Raw genomic sequence first — 15,639 nt, 5'->3', positions numbered from 1 at the left:
GAAATGACGTACAGTGGAGTGATCTGCAGGTTTTTGTTAGTCTTAAATCATGTTGACAATATTATGGTAAATAGAAATCTGTAGGGAAGAGGTAATGACTAAGTAGAATTCAGGGAAAGTCATGAAAAAGGCATTTTAGTGCCTTGTTTAATGATGCTGATATTTTTATCCTCAAGCCTCATTGCTTATGGTTGTTCAGGAGAAATAGTTAACTTTCTAATTTGTTTTTTTCTAGTCAATACAATTAAATGCAGAACGATGGACATCTTTGGGTTAAAGGTACTTCAGTTTGCAGCTAGGTTGGAAAATCTTCATAAGCTAAAACTGCTGCATGAAGTAAGCCCACAGGATTTACTGTGTGTGTGTGAGTTCGGTATTTATTGTGTCAAACTCCCAGCCCACAAGGACTTAAAATACACTAAAAATACAATTTGCAGTGGTGAAGGAGCTTGTCACACAAAAACATTTTATTGCCAACACAGAAATCCTGTCCCATGTTCAGGGCTAAAACACAGCATTATATTAACCAGCCTTCTACAAGAGTAGGTTATAATCCCTTTATAATGATGTGTAAAACATAAAGTAGACTGGATCTTTCCATGTAACCTACATAATGAACTACACCAGTACTGTACAAGGTCTTTCATAATTTTCCTATAGACTATAGGCTATTTTTCACTCATTTTCAGTCCAGTACTTTTAGAGAAATGTTACGTAACACTGACCTAATTATCATCTAAGGATACCAAAAAACTAACTGAAGGGATGAACCAGTCAACTTGACAAATAAACAATTTTATATTGTATCTTTAGGCACTTTGTTACTAAATCCTCTCTCAAACACATTAGTTCCCATTTCTTGAGCTAAATATGTGATACATGTCAAACATAAAGCAGTTTTACAAATGAAATTGTATGTTTGCACCAAGTTGATTGCCAAATTAGCTGAAAAGTTGCCATATCTCGATGTAGTGTGCAGTGTGTACAGGTGTAGTGCAAGGATGGGCCAAACTAATTTGGGCTGGAACTTGTAATCACATAAAATGCATGTGTTTGATACTATTCTACCACTTGTGTTTATTACGAGTGAATACATGCACATGCATAATGTATGAAAACAATACCTGATCTATCACCATTGTGAAGACCATCATAGAGTATTCACTCTCTTAAATACTGACATTCAAATTGTAACTAAATAAATAATATAATAAAAGAAAGAAAGCAAGTTTATCCTCACTGTATGTACTCAATTATCAGTGTTTTCATAGAATTCACATTTAGCCTTTTGTGCATTTTAATACGTTATTCTGATCATTAAAAATTAAAAACAATATTCTTATGGGCAGTCAGAATGGGCTCATTGTAGATGTGGGTGGGCCCTCTCCCATTAGACATTAAAAAATGATGAAATGCAGAATCTATGATCTAGAAAGCATCTGACTGACAACAGCTTAATTTTTCAGCATTAAAATGATCCCAAACACACAGTGAAACACGGTCAGTTATGAGTGGCCTCCCCAGATCCAGCCAAAAAACAGCCAATATTCAAAGAAAAGCTTTAAATGTCCTTCAATAAGCATGGAAAACTATTCAAAAACATTACAAGATAGCTTGCCTAAGAGGGTTCAGGCTGTGGTGAATGTAATCCTACCAAATATTGACTTTCAAGCTTGTTAGAAATGTGTTTTTAGGCAGTTTACCTTATACACTGTAGATCCATGTATGTTTACTGCACCTGTTCCACATCCCCTAGCAAAATATAAAGAAATGAGGGGCAGCTGAACATTTTTGCACAGTAGATTAGTATATAAGTACACATGTTTGACTTTCAAATTCTTTCTTACATGAGACTGCAGCTACTCTTCAGCAGAGAATGTGTTCATAATTTAGGTTTGTACAAGACATCAGCAGATGGTCTTTCTTCACAAATCACCAAAGGTTTGGTGTGAAAATCACTCATAACAGTTGTTTGTTTTAAAAAATAAAAACCAAAAACCAAATAAAGAATTCATCTCACTAACACAGAAGCGTCAATGCAACAAATCCTAGTTTTAAAGATACGTTTGATTCCCCCCCCCATCATCTGGAACAGTGAGTGATGCCAAAGGATTAATCAAAAATCAAATTTACAGTGCTCATATGTGTAAGCACATCCTTTTGTCTTTAAGGAAATACATAACCCAAATATGCAAGAAAAAAGCATCCCACACTGCTCAGTTTAAGATGATTTACAAAAGCATATGGTAACACTTATCGTGAATTCATGACCTCTTGCATACTGATATGAAAAGTTGAATATGATTTATTTTCTGCTGCTATTTATCATTTGCTTTGCTGTGTTAAAGAAGGACAAGGCTGCCTCTTTATCGGAAAGGCCAGGCTAAAGATACGAAGAATGAAAGCTCTGATATGTAATTATAACATTTGGAATTCAACCAAAATCGCTCAATGCCATTACTTCAATTTCTTTAGCCCATCCTACACCATGATGAAGACATTAACATGATTTGATAATTCACAAATCTTTGCCATTAAAATTCCCTAAGTTGTTGCGTTAGATACTATTAATTCAGGTATGTTACTTATAGTTCTGAAGGTTTTAATCAAATATTTTAATCAAATGTGTTTACTCAACCACAAAGCGGTCTATGAATTCCTGAAAGGTCTTGCGTCCTTGCTGTAAAATGCTACCAAAAGGCGTTAGTTATTGGGGGACATAGTGTAACATTGCAGGGGTTATTTAAGACCAAGTGCTGCTGTTCACTGATAGAATTGGATGAAGTATTTGACAGAAAGTCCATTAAAAGAGATGGAGCTGTGAGGCAATTACAGAGTGCTGAGGGAAGCAGGATTGGAGCTTTTTATATTGTAGTTCAGACACAGTATGGAAAATGAGAAGAAAACCCATCTTCTGTCACAACAGCTGCTATTAATACAAGAAGTGGTCACTCCAGCCACTCTTCACTTAACCGCTACCGTGAAGAATCTGTGGTGAAAGTGAGTAAGTGTCAGGTTTCGTAGATCGGACTCACGCGCAGACCACTAGTGTCTTCAAAAGGTGCATTTATTTACAGTGTTCCTCTACAGTGGAATTCATATATACATATAATGGTGTCAAGGGAAAAGGGGCCGGGGTTCCAGGGTCCAGGAGCGAAAGAGGCAGGAGTCCAGGAAGGGAAGGTTTTCATTCAGCCCTCGCACATCTCCTCTCCTTTCCTCTATCTCTCTTGCTTCCGTTCAGTCGCCATGCACAGGGAAAGAACAGGTCCAGAGGCGATCTATACACAGGCAGAAAAAAACCATTAGTTTCCTGGTTCAGACAGGCTCACAAACTGACTTTACAAAATACAGGACGACTGACGCTGATGGCTCAACGATCCAGCGACGAGTAGAGCAGACTCGCCCTCTTAAGAAGGGTTCCAATCTCTTATGATCAGCAACAGATGTGCTGATCACCTCCAGGTGTGTAGGCCAGGGGCAGGAGCCCATACTAAGCTCCGCCCCGGCAGGAGAAAGAGAGAATGGAAGAGGGCGAGAGAGAAAGGGAAACAAAAACAAAGCACCTGACAGCTGTCAGCTGTCGAGGAGCGGAGACCATGACAGTAAGATAGCTAAGTATACTTTACAGATAACGAGTGGTACAGGCCAAACGACCCATCAGGTCTGTAGTTATGGTTGCTATGTTGTTGCTCCTGGAAAATGAAACCCTAAAAATCGCCACTGCTCCTTCTCTTATTTCTCATGACCACTAATGAAATTTAAATGACAACCAACTAATCTAAGACAAATATTGCACTTCTAAGAGCATTAAAAACCCCCACCAATTACTGTGAGCTCAATGCGCTTACTAAGGAGTTTTCTCAGTTTTCTTTGTTTCTGTTACAGCCTGATTATGTACAAGGCTCCACTTTATTCAAATATATTCAGTGCTTTTTGTCTCGCTATTTTACTAAGCTACTTGTTACAAAACACTGAATGTTAAAATTGGGGGACCTACAATGAAAGCCTAATTTAGGGCTTCAGGAGTCCCAAAATAATTTATTAAGGGGATAAAATAAAAATGAAAAAAAAAAAAGAAAATTCTGCCTGTTCTTTAAGTTAAACTAACTTTTAATCCTTTGCAAATGTATGCAAGTCAGTACAATTATATTAATATGTAAATAAGTTATTTCTCAGTTGGCATTAGTTGTTCTCGTGCAGTTTATGAAAAAAACCATGAACTGCATGAACATATGCAGCAACTATCAGCACTAGTGGTGACAAAAAATAGTAATACTCCAATTTAAATGTAACAACTTCTTGATTTTGGAACTACTGGGAATAACTGGGAATAACTGTTTAATACATAACTTAAATTCGCATGCAGTGTAATGCTTGCTGCTTTATATTTTATTGTCAGTCTGTATAGCTTTGGAGGAATCACACCAAAAAAATCTGATAAAATATAAATAATATAAAAGCTGATATTACTTCTGAACTCTTTAAGTCCTTCATCTCAGACAGCCTGTTGTCTTCTGATTGGCCAACTGGAAGCCTGGGCAGCTCCAGGTGCTTTGGAGCAATATCACATCTGTTTGGCAGCGTGGAGTTTCCAAATACACATATGTGTGTATAAAAGATAGATGTACCCAGCATGTCATTGTTTTCTGTGCTCTGTGTTTTGAAGCCTCATTTTGGCTGCTGCCGTGTTAGTTTTTGGACCCAGAAGAGACCAGATTTAGAGAAGAAAGCAAAAGTTTAACAAACCACCACCACAAACTTACTGGACAGACATGTGTACCTGCTAATTTGTTTTGTAGCACACTAGTAAAATACCAGAATTTAACTCTTTAACACTAAAGGGCAAATTTCTAAACCTTCTTGCACAAGCTGTACCACAGCCATAATGTCAGTCAGGTTATTTCATGAAAATGCTCCAGAAGACACTAGCAACAGACAGTGGAGGGCTTGAGTCTGTGACTATAGTGTTCAGCAGGCTGCATCAGCACACATCAGTCAAAGCAGCCACGTCCAGAATCCAGAAGGATGAGTTATAAAGACCCAGTATATATTTGTTATGATGGAGGAGACTACCTCTAAAGACAAAAAACAGTGTATTATGTATTTTCTGTGCCAGGCTGTAAACAAGGTTTTTATTGCTTCTAAGTTGGCCATTTTGCTATAGCAGTCTGTGGGGACTGACTCGCTTCAAGTGGCCTCGGTAGTTTTTTAAACACTTTTGTGTTGGATTCATTTTTCTAGCCTGGAGGTTGTAAACCTTCTAAACAATGTACATTGTTATTTACAACTTTTTAATATTCATGTCAGAGCCAGAATCAAATATGATTAATCAAAAAACCCATTGCTACAAACATGACATGAACATTTTTTCCTGCATCTTCATAGAGATTAAGTAAGCTTATCACAGATTTCTTTTATATAGATTTCTCCATATATTGCTTGTGATTGAAACTTCAGTGTTATATCATACAGTCAGCTGGTAATTAGCTTAACCAGTCTGTTTTGAAGCATAGATGCCCTGCTGCTGTCCTTGTTGCTGCAGATCTTCTCATATACCAGACTGAATTTGAACATGTGAGAGTAGATTGGAGAAATTGCCATTTGTAGTTAAGAACAAGACATTTGTGTTCATCTCTGTTTTTACATTTTGCTCTTGGAATCTCCTCACCAGGAACAGGAGGAGGCAGTGCTCACAAGCAAAGGATGGTAACTCACTACAGGCACCGGAAAGCTGGCCAGTCAGAGCACAGTAGGCTTATAGAGAAGAGGTGGGGCTCAATGAGCCCAGAGCTAATATCACCTTTTTCATGAGGAGGCTTCAGCAAAGCCCATACATCAGACGAAAGTGGGCTTTTAGGCAGCCTGTAGCTCTTATATGTGCTTCAGAGTAAGAAATAAATGAGGAATTCTTCAGACAATGTGAAACGTTCACTTTTCTTAAGGGTCACGGGACAGACACTGATTATAAAACAAAAAGTAATGTTTATCATGATGTTACAGGTCCAGACTGGGCTTGGACAAAGAACAAGGAATGATTCATCTGGAGATCAGCGTCTCTGATGGGCGTGAGTAATAACAACATGTTACCTTAGCAACACAGAAAAAAAAATTGATTTATCACAATTTAGTTTAACAATGTTTTTTTTAATATAATAAATATATATGAATTATTTCATTTAAGTATATTATTATTATAGTGAGAAACAAAGAAAGTAGTCAGTGCTGAAATTCTTCTTCCCATCTGGCTACATGAAGTCTTCATACAGTCGAGCTTATTCATTTTTGAAGGGCTGGGCTGTGACTTGGCGCACTCGGCTCGACTTTCTTGGCCACAATGCAGAGAGGGGGGCACTTCCATAAGGGCCTTGTGTGTTAATGCCCTATCTCTGTAGAGAGTACTTCATTTGGCTGATGTTAACAAACTGGGACAGCTCTCTCTACTTTATCTATTAGTAAGAATATTGGCTTCCAAATTTTTGCTTCTATGCTTCACTTAATACTATGAGCATAGGCACTGCTAAGCTTTTACTGTGGGCTACAGAAGGTTGTTTGTTCCTGTATTATGTTGTCTTTTTAGCACTAATTTCTTGCTTACCCACAGGATCGCAGTACATAACTTGTAAACTTCAGAATTGCTCTGATGGAAACAAGAGCAAACCTTTTCCTGGGTTTATCATCCCTGATTCCCTTGTGGTTCAGGATGAATACGTTTTTATCCAGGTGGGTTTTTATTGTGAGGTCTGGTTTCATTAAAAGACAATTAAATGCTGTAAAACCAATGTGTTCACTCTTGTCTTAATGTACAGTCATGTTTTTCATTAACTAAAAGGGGCCATTATCCTGTGAAGGGATGGGGTAAAAATTAAATTGCAGCGTTGTGTATTACTACAATGCCACTCTGGCATGATGCACAACAGCCTAATTAGCAACAAACCCAGAGTTTTGATGGCTGCATAAATTATTTGACCCGAGCTTCGGGCAGTTAGTGTCTTCATTTATGTTTATGGATGTTTACTATGGATAAATGTACTCTATTCTGCTTTTGTAGGTGCCAGTAGGTGGCCAGTCTGTCCATTATGTGTCCTATAAACGAAATGCTTTCTACCCGATGAAGCTTCCCAAGTACACTCTGCCAAAGGTAAGGTAACTGGAAAGGATGCAGTGTTTGATTGAGAAGAACAAGTAACATTAATTTAACTATGAAACATTTATTCCTCTGGGATATTTTGTTCTATGATTATAAGTTTTAGTTGGGTGATTATTTCCAAATACTTTCATCAAGTTTGCTTCCAGTATTATTTACTGACGGATCCATTAAATTGTTTTCTGTGCTTTAATCTCCTGAAAAATGATATAGGATTGCATAATTATGTCTCTGTTTATTTAATAGCATTGCACTGATTTTCAGTTTTCTCATCTATATCTACTTCGCCTAAATTACATTTACTTAAAGCAAATCTGGAGTTCCCGAGGGCTCCCCAAAATGTTCTGAAGCAGAAAATGTCAATTTAGCATCTGCACAAAAATGCACTGACTTCCATTTACTGCAAGCACAGCAGGGTGGCTTAGCAGTTTGAGAGACTGTGTTAGAACAACAGGAGAGATTTAGTTCCTGCAGTGTTGTTTCAATAAATCTATCCATCCTGCCTTGTATTCTGTGACCATTTTTTCTGGGAAGGGCACATCTTGTGCACCATGCTGGATAAGAGATTCAGTAAAATTAAAAGGAGCTTGGCTTCATTTTTAGTGCACAGCGTGAAATGCCTTAGGTCTAATTGCTACAGACCCAGACTGAGTGATGTCAAGAAGTGACAAATTGTTAGCTCGCAGCTTTGTGCACATCGCTAAGCGGATTTACACTTACTTGTTCTTTAAGCCATTTCCTAAGAAACATATTGGCAAATGAGTAGTTAAGTAATCCACACAGAGGCATCCACTCATGAATTCTGCTTATTTAGGACTTACAGATAATCAGCACAGACGATAACCAGGTGGTGGCAGCGATTCAGGACTGGCACCAGAATGATTCCTACAACCTGTACATGTCTGAGTCCAGAGGGCTATTCTTCACCCTGATGCTGGAGGACGTTGTGAGCAGTGGAGGTCCCGAGGGAAATATAATGATAGACCTCTATGAGGTAGGCAGTGAATGTGCTGCAGGGGTGGTGCTTTTATCTGACTACATGGTTTTGTAATATTAGGGCAGTGGCTTTTTTTGTAGTTTCTCCTTTTATATATTTCATATATTTATTATAGTCTGTCTGTGTGTGTGTGTTGACATTAATGCATTACTACTTAAGAATGCTTTATGGAGCACTAATTGAGCTCCTTCAAAATGTTAACCCCAGAGTGTTATTGGAGTATATGGTTTTAATTTTATGTTCCAAATTAAGGTAAATGAAGGTATCATATATGGTTCCTCGTTTTATTTTCTGAACATTTTCTTGACTGGAGTCTTGTCCAGTCACAGGCACAGGCTGCTGTAAGGTGGCAACATTTGCAAAATGTGGCTAAAAATATATACTTTTCTTCAAAGGTCTAAGTTCATTTGAGTTCATACACTGAACTGAGCATGCATATACACACAAATACAGGTTGTGCCCGAACAGAATACTTCAAGTGAAAAAACAGTATTTTTTTGAGTCAATACTGAGCCCACTTTGAAGAAAAACAGTAGCAGTGAAGTATATCTCTACTACAAACAAAAAAATAAATAGCATGGTGAAACCATGTGAAAATCAAGGAAAACTAAATAATTCATAAACATTGAATTACTAAATCAATTTTAGCAGTAATAAAATATAATAACACTATGTAACTGAAGTATAATAAAAATACTATAAGGGTATCAAAAAACCAAAATCACACATTTCACAGCTTGAAAATGACTAAAAGTGGGATAAATGTCTCACTGGATCACTGTATGATGTTATAGGAACTTGTGGCAACATTCAGTGTATTATTCACTACTACTATCCTATATTTATAAGAGTTTTTTTTAATAACACAAATATGGCTCTCTAGATGCATCTGGTGTATGTCTCAAAGTGGACTTATGGAAATATGATCAAATATAGTGCCACCACTTTTAGCCATAAATTCCACTAATTTCTAGAGACAACACCTATCTCAACATTTAGAACAACTATTGAAATACATAATGTAGAAGACTAAAGTCTGAAATACTCCCAGCCACTGCTGATTGGATGCACTTAGACCCCCGGAGAGCAGTCATTTTGGTTTTCTACCTTAGACCCCCGCGGAGTCATCATTTTGCGTTTCTACCTTTAAAAGCCGGAGAGCAGTCAGTCAAATGCTGGAGTCATTCATATGTATATTATGAATTCTGGAGGGAGGGGGTGGGGGAGTGGAGTGTTTCAGTTTGCCATCTTAGGGAGAAATCAACACATGTCCTTTGTATGTCCTTTGTTGCTGACATTTATTGATGAAAACAGTACAAAAAACCAACCATTTGTACACATATTTACAAATAATGATAAAAAGTGAGTGAGTACATTTCAACATTTTCAGCAATCACTCACAATCCTGGCACTGCCACGGTATCTGTCGTCTGCATTTACCACATGTGTACCTGTAGCAGTGAACACATCGCACAGTGGCCTGATTTTTTTTGCATCTGTGTTTGACCTGACACGTGGCCCTTTTTCCAGGGCTCGGTGTGGAGGGTTGTGTCCGAAGCAACTGATCTTTTCTTGCCTTCTTCGCAGCTACATGAGAGCGAGCCAACTCCCTTGCAAGCTCCACCAGGAAGTCCACCCGTCTTTCCTTCGTCCCGGTGCATGCTTGATACAGCACATGTGCATTCAGTGCTGCCATGTCAATCATGTTATAAAACACGGCAACTGGCCAGCGCCGTGTTCCTTTGCGGACAGTGTACTCCCGAACCATCTGGTCCATCACATCCACGCCACACTTTGTTTTGTTGTAAAGGGTGACAGTGTTTGGCTTCCTTTTGGTAGTGTTATCAGTCTGAACCACGCTGTGCATGCTGCTAAGAATATAGACTGTCTTCTTCCGTTTGGCCGCATACGCCGTCAGCGTGGCAGCAGAGGTTGAAAACACCTAAGAAATAAGATAAATTGTTATTTCCATAGCCCTTTTACACACAATGAAACACATAAACATAGAACCACAAAAGACCTGCAACATACCTGAGTGGTGAATTCATTGCGATCTGTCTGTCTAGTGGATTGAGGAATTTCCCTGCGAATCTTGTTGACTGTGCCGAGGATGGTGGTTTTCCGTCCAAGAAGTTTTTGCGCAAGTGAAAGCGATGTGAAGAAATTGTCCGTGGTAACATTTCTGCCCTTGTCTAGGAATGGTTCCATCAGCCTCATTACTACATTTTCAGAAAGTCTCTCCCCAGTGGGACGATTGGGGTCCTTGCCAAGATATGGGAAGACATTGCAAATGTACTTGGATTTTAGGTCGCAGGCCACCCAAAACTTGGTTGGTGCACAATCATAGAGATGATTGTGCACCAATCAGAGCACTGGGTGTTTTTTGTACTGGGTATATATATGACACAATCTCACTGTTTTCATCAATAAATGTCAGCAACAAAGGACATACAAAGGACATGTGTTGATTTCTCCCTAAGATGGCAAACTGAAACACTCCACTCCCCCACCCCCTCAATCACTCACCCCCACTCCCCTCCCTCCAGAATTCCTAGGTAACAACCTAATATACATATGAATGACTAGCCAATTTAGCTTCCACTTCCAGCATTTGACTGCTCTCCGGCTTTTAAAGGTACAACGGTAAAAGCCTGGCAATCCCAGTGAGCATTGCATTCAAATGCACTTTTATCACTATGTGTCACATACATTAGCCTGATGTTTGCTGACTGACTGGGAGACGTTTATATGGTTCCACAACCTCACAGTGAAGCCAGTTTTAACGTCTATTTAAGTTACCAAATGTGGTTCCTTGCCCCAACAGAGGGTTTGCTTGACAGAAAATCAAAAAGTCACAAACTTTCATCACATTCATCAAGTCAAAATGTCAGATATTTACCGAGTGTCACGGTCTGGCTGGCAGACCGTGGGGATGTGGGGAAAGGAGGACCCAAAACGCAGACTCTGCGATGCAAACAGTGCTCTTTATTTACAGTGAAAAGGCTGTAAAAACAATAACTCCCCGTTGCTCCCTCGAACCCCGTGTGCGTGCTTCCCTCCGATATCTGTGCTCGTGCTCCCCGCTGTTGTGTTTCCGCACCCCCGTGCGTGCTGCCTCTCCGGACCACTCCTCCTCCTGTAGGGAAACCAGAGACGCAGCCGTCAACACTAACCCTCGGCGGGCATATACGCACAGCACAGACCTACGCTAACACACACTGACTTGGTAAGATAACTCAATGATCCCGCGTCGGTGGGAGCTCCAAGACTCTCCTAAGTAGCTCCCCCGACGAGCCCTGATCAGCGGCAGGTGTGTGGCTTCGGGTGTGGCCAGTCCCTCCGCAGGGCCACACCCCTCAGGCCTGCAGGTGGCCGAGCTCCATCCTCCAGGCACACCCGCAGACATACACACCCATACCTCGCCTAAACATATGAGTGGGACACAGACTAACACAGCACAGAGAAGGAGAAACGACACCAAAAATACATAATAATAATACACAGGTCCATGACTGCCCAGGGATCCTGGGTCGCCCAGTCCCAGGACCCTGACACCGAGTTAGATTTCTTTAATTTGTTTTCTAATTTGGGACTGTATTTGTGTCCTTAAAAAATGATAAAAAATTACATGAAATAACATTAACTTGATGCTGCTTAGGAATGAATTTTTTTTAGATGAATAATCAGAAAAACACTTGAATTTTTTTTTACCCATATACTGAAACTGTTGACTATAAGAGGACTCTGATGGCAACATGGGGAGCGCTAACGGAGACACTATGTGTCTCTAAGAGTACCATACAAAAGTCAAATCACTGGTTTGGGATCTTTCTTGAGCAACATAACAGACTCTGACAAGTAAAGCACCAACAGATGGACAAAAACTTTCATAAGAGTTCTTGTGGATTTTCTGCTGTGTTTTCCTTAAGTGCACTGAGATGTTTTAGATGCCCCTTCTATAATGAAACAGATGTTACACTGCATTCATTCTGCAGCATCTGGGTGCTTCTCTCATATCTACTTTATGGCTGCTTTATCATCTTTTTCATGCAACATTACAGTTTCACAAGAAATCATTTAACAGGTTTAGTCATTAGATAAGGTATCATTCATATACACATTTCGAAAACACAGTCAGTGATGGTGCATTGGCACAGTGCAGAATACTGGCTTTAACTAGTGCCCTGAACATATTATATCTGTGCTGACAGATCTACTACGAGGTTGCAGCAGCTGCACATGTATACATCAGCCTAGATTATCCTCATCCTTAGCCAGCAGTAAAAGCATCATGTTGTTGAAAGCTAAGATAGCCATCAGCAGTAGTTATGCTGCTCTCTGCCCAGAAACACTTAGCTGCAGTGACCAGTAGAAGATATTAAATGGTCATTCATACTTTGACAAAGATTTGTGGAAATGAAAGAGAAATGTGAGCTCAAGTGATAGCTGCAGGTGAGAGTCTGCATCTCTCTGCACATAAATACAAAGAAGAAGACATATCTCAGGGCTGTGCCATATGTTGTTTTGATTTTGCAGAGTCCTACAGATGGTCCAAAATAGTGCTCCATGTCAGGAAAAACTATCACTTTCAGACATCTCTTCCTTTCCAAACTAGGTCTTCAGCTTTACTTAAGTTTGAATAATTTACGGTTATTTTTTTCCTCCCTTTTTTGTTACTTTTCCCCCCACTGCTCTCCTTCTCTCATGTTCTCAGGTTGCCGGGATTAAAGGGGTGTTCCTGTCAAATAAAGTTGTCGAGAACCAAGTGAAAACTTATATCACATACAACAAGGGGAGAGACTGGCGTCTTCTTCAGGCTCCAGCAACCGATCTCCAAGGAAACAAGGTCTATTGTGAACAAGTAAGTGGGCCACTGACAAGAGGTACATTTGGTTATTTGGATTTCCATTATCTGCTTGCAAAAATACCGCAGTGAATCATGCTAGACCATGGTCAAAGTCTGCTGATAACTATGTGCCATAGCAACGCAGTTCTGAATGTGGCAGTAAGTGAAGAGACCTGTTATGATTAGGTTTACCTTCCAGTATTCATTTATTTTCAATACATATTACTACAAGTAAAGGGAACATACCATACCTTTCCTTATTTTAAGTCATACTCAAACGTGTAAATGTAATCCCTATGAGCCAAAGCTCAGGCTCCAGACTGCTCTGAGTACTAGGTTCATATTTTCGTCTTATGTGTTGCTCAGTTCCTGGCACAGAACTTAGATGAAGTCAAACATGTATGTACGCACTCTCTCTAGACAGTATTACTACAGCACTGCGTACGCAGTAGGGGTGCAACATTTGCACAAATCTATACGGGACTGGGGAATGACTGCAGGCATGAGCACTTGATCATCGTAAATCACGAACGAAAAATTGTGATGCACTTTCAGGCCACTCTTTACATTAATCCCCTTTAAAAACTCCAGTTTTGCACTCAGATGTTGAATTTTAGAGTGTGTCTGTGTCCCGTAGAGGCTTATATTATTCATGCAACAAGATGTTAGCAGCAGTGGCAACGAATAGGGTGTAAAACACTGGATGATGGAACTACGACATGAGTAAATTCTGTAAATTCAATATAAGTTTTAGTATTATTTCTGTAGTACTGAATGTGCAACATAGACATTTTACTTGCTGCCTAACCTTTGGTGTTTCCTGACATTTTCCTGCTTTTCCATGTCAGTCACATGTTATTATAATATTATGAAGATGATTTAATCATCAAGTTCTAGCTTTAAACATGTGGTGATTAAATGATTTAAAAATCACTGGATTTTATTTTTATTCACGTTTTGCATAGCATCCCAGCATGCTTTGAAAACCAGACTTTACTGTATTGCTCTGTACCATAGATTTTTGGATAGCTTTTTGTTTGTGTGCTAAAATGCAGCACATTATTGCATTTTTGCTTTATTTTTCTTTCTTTTCTTTTAAAAAAAATAAATCAGTACAAAGCTTCACATTGTTTCTTATTCCACCAGGGTAGATAAAGTCAAATCATAAAAGATAAGGAGCACAAGCATAAGTGGCAGACTTAGTCAACGACAAATTAAAGGAAAATTAAAACTTTTTTTTAATTTAGAGAGATTCTAGGCCCATAAATTAAATCTAAAGAGGCACTTAATCCAAAAAGGTCCCACAAATACTTTCTGTCGTCCAAACTGCCTTTTAATCTACCAAGCGTACACTCGTAAGAGATTTATCTCTACTGCTGCATCTCTATCTCTAGCCATTTTCCACTAATTTTGGGAACTGTAATAAGACAATATTTACTAAGCATTACTCACTATGTGAAATAGCATTAGTTGGGACTCATATTGCTTCATAAGCTTTGATTCCACTGGGCTACAGCTGCAACTAAAATGTTTTTTTTTAGTTGTTGTAATTATTTTTGATGCTTGTTGTGTCTTTTTACAACAGACAAAAGCCCAAATATGGGCTTTGAGTTACTCATGTATATAACAATCAAATCTTCACATCATCTCCTGCGCATAGATCTGATCTATATTAACGTTTCATTTTGATTTGGAAAACTAATGTCCTTCGCGTTTCGCAGCCATACTGTTCGTTGCACCTGCACCTTCACGTATCAGAGAATCCTTACACCTCGGGAAACATTGTCAGCAAAGACTCAGCTCCAGGAATCATAATAGCATCAGGTGAGACGATATTTGATTATTTTGCACATCCATACTGTTGTTTACGCTCTGCCTTAATGCTGGTCTTTGCTCACATCCTTCAGCACACAGTCACATCTGTTTTTTTTTAGATGCAATTCCAGCTCTGTCTTTCTTAGCTGACAACAATTTAGAATATAAAAGGAAATCTGTTTGTCCTGCACATCTGTTGCATGTTCTTTAGTGGAACGACTAACAAAAGCACTTTTTTGTTGGTTCTGAATTAACGATCGGATCTGAAAACGTGACATGCTTAAAATAATTGAGATTAAAAATCTTTTGTATTCAGGCGTGGTTGGACCTGAGCTGACCAACGCTAATGTCAGCATCTTCATCACATCTGATGCTGGGAACACCTGGAGAGAGGTACATTACATTAACTGTTAGATTAGGGCTATGGGTACATTTTGTGATATTAGTACCTGTACAATGTCTTCATCTCGATAGGTAGTGCTTTCTGAATGTATTACTCTGTTGAGTATAATCAGGTTTTCCTTTTGAGTCTTTTTATCCATTCAAGAAACCAGTAATGTCTTCCCCATGACTATTCACTGAGTGTAATACGGAACAAAAGTTTTAAAACATATGACTTTAGTGAGCTATTATCTGAACAAAGAAGAAGAGAACAAAACAGGGAATCTGAGCTTTCATTGCCAACTTTCATTCCTCAGTTTTCAGCTGCTGTTGCTGCAGTCACATTTTCAAAAAAAACCCCTACAAAACAAAAAAAACAAAGGCGTGAAGTTTGACAGCCAGCTTTGTGCATATCTGATCTTTAAAACAAATAAAACAAAAGGAGCATTTAGA

At 39.0% G+C, this 15,639-nt stretch overlaps 2 protein-coding genes across 6 annotated transcripts in view; one reads left to right on the top strand and one right to left on the bottom strand.

Moving 5' to 3' along the window:
* Positions 1-15,639, top strand: part of LOC309720420 (VPS10 domain-containing receptor SorCS1-like) — a 79,919-nt gene that overhangs the window by 46,446 nt on the left and 17,834 nt on the right. For 4 of the 5 annotated variants that reach the window (XR_014280479.1, XM_082557342.1, XM_082557339.1 and 1 more), the window contains exons 6-13: positions 5,675-5,752; positions 6,004-6,068; positions 6,605-6,723; positions 7,052-7,141; positions 7,962-8,141; positions 12,859-13,005; positions 14,712-14,814; positions 15,122-15,198. Coding sequence is in view for 4 of the 5 variants with exons in the window: in XM_082557342.1 (XP_082413468.1) it covers positions 5,675-5,752; positions 6,004-6,068; positions 6,605-6,723; positions 7,052-7,141; positions 7,962-8,141; positions 12,859-13,005; positions 14,712-14,814; positions 15,122-15,198 (859 nt within the window). In the remaining variant the exon portion in view is untranslated. The remainder of the gene's footprint in view (positions 1-5,674; positions 5,753-6,003; positions 6,069-6,604; positions 6,724-7,051; positions 7,142-7,961; positions 8,142-12,858; positions 13,006-14,711; positions 14,815-15,121; positions 15,199-15,639) is intronic. The other variant, XM_082557340.1, reaches the window with a different exon arrangement.
* Positions 9,368-10,464, bottom strand: LOC309720422 (piggyBac transposable element-derived protein 4-like). Its single transcript, XM_082557345.1, has 2 exons — positions 10,176-10,464; positions 9,368-10,086 (listed from the first exon to the last, which is right to left on the bottom strand). The coding sequence occupies exons 1-2, from the start codon at positions 10,359-10,361 to the stop codon at positions 9,538-9,540; spliced, it is 735 nt and encodes a 244-aa protein (XP_082413471.1). The 5' UTR covers positions 10,362-10,464; the 3' UTR covers positions 9,368-9,537.

The sequence above is a fragment of the Aulonocara stuartgranti genome (assembly GCF_965226115.1).
Source record: "Aulonocara stuartgranti genome assembly, chromosome: 13".
In the NCBI taxonomy this organism is placed as follows: domain Eukaryota; kingdom Metazoa; phylum Chordata; class Actinopteri; order Cichliformes; family Cichlidae; genus Aulonocara; species Aulonocara stuartgranti.
This window is presented reverse-complemented; position numbering and strand designations above follow the sequence as displayed.

What these genes read in the sequence shown, in the direction of transcription:
- LOC309720422 (XM_082557345.1), bottom strand. Translation starts at nt 10,361, where the DNA reads ATGAGGCTGATGGAACCATTCCTAGACAAGGGCAGAAATGTTACCACG. An exon ending in GCAATGAATTCACCACTCAG is followed by an intron (nt 10,087 to 10,175) that starts GTATGTTGCAGG and finishes CTTATTTCTTAG; the next exon opens with GTGTTTTCAACCTCTGCTGC.